Genomic DNA, 4,403 nt, shown 5'->3' with positions numbered 1-4,403 from the left:
AAAAATGAATACCATTCGAGTGCTACTCTCAGTTGCTACCAACAGGAACTGGCCACTTCACCAATTTGATGTAACAAACGCATTTCTACATGGGGAGCTGAAAAGAGAAGTGTACATGGAAGCACCCCCGGGATTCTCGGAAGGATTTGCAAAATGGGAAGGATGCCGCCTAAAGAAAACACTCTATGGGCTCAAACAATCTCCGAGGGTTTGGTTTGGAAGATTCAAAGAAGCCATGAACAAGTACGGATTTCGGCAGAGCAACTCCGATCATACCTTGTTCGTGTAAAGGCGAGATGACAAAATCACATGCCTGATTATCTATGTAGAGAGGCTAAAGGGGAGCTTATTCCAAGAATTCGAAATGAAAGACTTGGGAAACCTTAAATACTTCTTGGGAATAGAAGTACTGCGGTCTGAAGGCGGAATCTTCTTACGACAGAAGAAATACACCCTCGACATTCTAGCGGAGACAGGCTTGATTGATTGCAAACCAGCCGATACACCAATCTTAGTGAACCACGGGCTACAGATCTCTGATGAAGCTGAATTAGCAGACCAAGGAAAGTACCAGCGACTGGTAGGGAAACTCATTTATCTCTCTCACACTAGACCAGACATTGCATATGCAGTAGGAGTAGTAAGTCAATTCATGCACCGACCACAAAAAGACCACTATGAAGCTGCGTTGAGGATCGTGCGGTACCTCAAAGGAACAGTTGGACATGGAATAATGTTCAGGTTGATGGACGAGATTGGACTCACACAAGACAAGAGTCAACTATACTGCGACAACAAGGCAGCAATCTGCATTTCCGAGAATCCAGTACAGCATGATAGAACCAAGCACGTGGAAGTCGACAGACACTTCATCAAAGAAAAATTGGAAAGTGGAATTGTGGAACTACCATTTGTCCGGTCCGAAGAACAGTTAGCCGACATCCTCACCAAAGCCGTTAATTCAAGAAGCCTCGTGACCATACTTGGCAAGTTGAGCTTTGGAGATCCCACCACGCAACTTGAGGGGGAGTGTTAAGAAAGGAAAAGATATCAAAGAATAACACCAATTATGCTCCACAATATTACACCAAGAATAGAATAGCAAGATTGATATTTGATTGATATCATACCATAATTATACATGTATCAATCTTATTTAAAGGGTAGTCTATGCAGTAATGAAAATCATCGGAGTATCAATTCTACAATCTCTCTTGTTCGTTCTCTATCCCTAATCTATGCCTAATACACCATTCAAGAGATATAAAAAACACTAGCCTCCAGAAGGAAATTTTTTGAGGGATCGAATATTCTATCTTCTTCTACAGGCTAGAATTACGTCTCCTTTTGGATGAAGTCCTATATTTTTTGATAAGTTTCATCCATACAAAGATCATAATTCGAGTTTGGGATTAGATCAGGACAATCTGTGGTAGAGTACAGACACAACATGTGGAGATCTAGTGAGCTAACTACTATTCTTTGGATTCTTTGGAGAATCAAACAGTAAGATCTGAATCCGTAATATGCATTTCATAGGATTTAAAGAATGAATTGAATTGATCTAGATATTCACCTAAATATATTATAAGTTGTAAATTTGTTTGTTTTGCTATCTTCCGCCGCTGCAAACCTCAACAATTTTTATGTGCAAGAAATTTTTTAACTTAAATGATAAAAGTGTTTAGTGTGAATACATTCAAGTAATAATCTTATCATAGATGACATGTCTATTTATCTCGTCATGTTTGGTTCGTTAATATTTAATCTCCATCTTATATACTCCATCCGTCCATAAAAGTATGAAAAAGTATGAACATTCAACAATATTCTAACAACATATCAAATTCATAATATTCCACTACAATATTAATCAAATAAATTCACATCAGCGTCGATTATTCCATAATTTAAGAAAGTTGATTCTATAATTTACCCTTATATATAAGATCTTATAAATCTGTCTCATAAAATAATCTAATGCTCTAATCTAACCTTAATTTTGATATAAAAATATATATTAATTTGTTCTATTTTTTTTATTCATATCTCATTTATTTATCAAACAAAATCACAACAGGAACAAAATTTTACCCAACTTTTATCGTTACTATTTTCCATCTAATAAACAGAGCAATATAATCCACTATACTCTTGATTTCATTCCCACAGAAAGCTCAAAAACCCTAGCAAAATATTATTGAACGGAAACTATATATGCTACAAATTGAGCTCAACGGCTCCATCCAATCCATTCATCAATTAAAATAAAAAAGAAAAAAAATAAATCACCACAATAGAGATTTCTTTCCACTTGAACGCATCAACAGCTTATTCCAAAACCCACCTTTCTTCTTTTTCTTCTTATTAACATTACCATTCACGCCGCCGTCTCTCGCCGCCGCATAATTCACCATCGACCTACTCTTCTTCAATCCGGTGCCGCCGCCGCCAAACGCCACGTAAATCGAATCCATCACATCCGACACCACCCTCATGTGCCGCCGCTCGCTGCGTCCCCGTCCCGGCGAAGATCCGGCGGAGGAAGAGGCGTAGTAATAAACTGGAGAAGCCGAAGACGGAATAAAGCTATCGTAATTGGTGGAATATTTACCGATGATTCTAGAAAGCCTCTCTCTCAGACAAGAGGGGCAGATTCCTGGCTGTGGAATTTCGTCTGGATGATTTGCGCAGATGATTTCGGCTTCGGACCAACCCATCTCTCTCTCTCTCTTGATTGATTGATATTGTGTGTGGTTGTGGAAATATTGGGGAATTGTATATATATATATATATATATGGAGAGATGGGAAATAGGAGGAGACAGCGCACGTGCGGGTTTTTGGTCGTGTGCCTTGAATTTTGAGGTTTAATAGTGTGAAACGAGTTATTTTCGAGGAATTTGTTTTCGTACAAACGTAGAGGGTCGACGCGACCGACTTTCTATGTTTTAAAGCGTCATTCATTATCACAATAAATACAGATGTACTCCCATAATTAGTCTCATTTCAATTGGACACGAGTTTTTATAAATATAATAAAAAGTGAGCTGAAAAAGTTAGTGGAATGTGTGTCATATTTTTATATATTAATTTTATAATAAAATGTGAGTAGAAACAAGTTAATGGAATATGGGTCCACTATAAAAAATGGTAAAAAGTGAAATGAGACAAATTATGTAGGACGGATCGAAATGAAAAAATAGGACAAATTATCCAGGATGGAAGGAGTACAATTTATTACCCAATTCTAAAATATTAAATATTATATTCTATTTCTTAAATTTGGGCACTGGTTATAAATGGTAAATTTTGACACTTAAAGTTTGATTAAACTAGTATTTACCCCCGTGCTATGCGCGGGGCAAATAATTTTTAAATAATGAATATAAATTTTAATGAAATATAGAAACTAAGAATTAAAAACAATATAAAGATAGTACAAAAACATAAATGTGATTATAAATAAAATATTTATAATAAATGAAGAATTTACTCATCAACTATAAATGAAATATTTCATATTCGGCAATCAATTTTATACAATTTTAATTTATGATATAAGTGGAGTAAAATAAATGATAAATAAGAGATGTATGACTAATGATCAAAGAGTATGAGTTAGTTAGAATAAGATATACAAATAAAGAAGCTGTTATTTGAGTAGAGATTAAAGAGAAAAATTAGAAAACAACAACAAACCAACCAATAGTTCATAAGTTTTGAAAAACTTCTTTGTAAACAACATTAACAGTAGCATCGCTTCTATTATCATCTTCATCTCCACAAACTAAAATCTTGAGACCTCCACGACTCGTAAAATCTTGAGACCTCCACAAACAATCGGCCTGATTGTTTTTCAACAATAATATCTCTATCACCCAAAGCTTCATCAAAATCACCAACCACAAGCAAAGCATCCTCAGAAACAGTAGGAAGGTTATAAGTTCTTTCATCTCTGCCTCTCTTGCCAAGTAATCTTAAACTGACATTTGGATGATTTTCTTGATTAATCTTCTCTTTGACCAAAACATTTTCTTCATCCAATATTTTTTGGAGATCAACAACTATTTCAGAATTAAGATTATTAAAATCATTCATCCCCCTATAAAATAATATTTAATTCAACACAAATTAGTTAGAAATAGAAATAGAAATAGAAATAGAAATAGAAATAGAAATAGAAATAGAAATAGAAATAGAAATAGAAATAGAAATAGAAATAGAAATAGAAATAGAAATAGAAATAGAAATAGAATAGGATATATAAACAAAAGATTGAGAAATACTAAATACCAAAGTAAGTAAATAAAATTATTTGAAAAAATAAACAGTTCATTATAAATTCGATCAACAAAACATAAAATTCAAACATCTTCTCGACAAAATCGTTACAAACATCTC

The 4,403-nt window shown here is 34.3% G+C and overlaps 1 protein-coding gene across 1 annotated transcript; it reads right to left on the bottom strand.

Annotated features, from left to right (window-relative positions):
• Window positions 1–2,288: 2,288 nt before the first annotated feature.
• Window positions 2,289–2,720, bottom strand: LOC121774282. The gene has a single exon (XM_042171183.1). The coding sequence runs from the start codon at window positions 2,718–2,720 to the stop codon at window positions 2,289–2,291; it is 432 nt and encodes a 143-aa protein (XP_042027117.1).
• Window positions 2,721–4,403: the final 1,683 nt, after the last annotated feature.

The sequence above is a fragment of the Salvia splendens genome, chromosome 17, assembly GCF_004379255.2.
Source record: "Salvia splendens isolate huo1 chromosome 17, SspV2, whole genome shotgun sequence".
Lineage (NCBI taxonomy): Eukaryota > Viridiplantae > Streptophyta > Magnoliopsida > Lamiales > Lamiaceae > Salvia > Salvia splendens.
Note: the sequence above shows the minus strand (reverse complement) of the source record. Positions and strands in the feature narration are given on the sequence as shown.

Excerpts from the sequence above, each read along its gene's own strand:
- LOC121774282 (XM_042171183.1), bottom strand. The coding sequence starts at position 2,720 with ATGGGTTGGTCCGAAGCCGAAATCATCTGCGCAAATCATCCAGACGAA.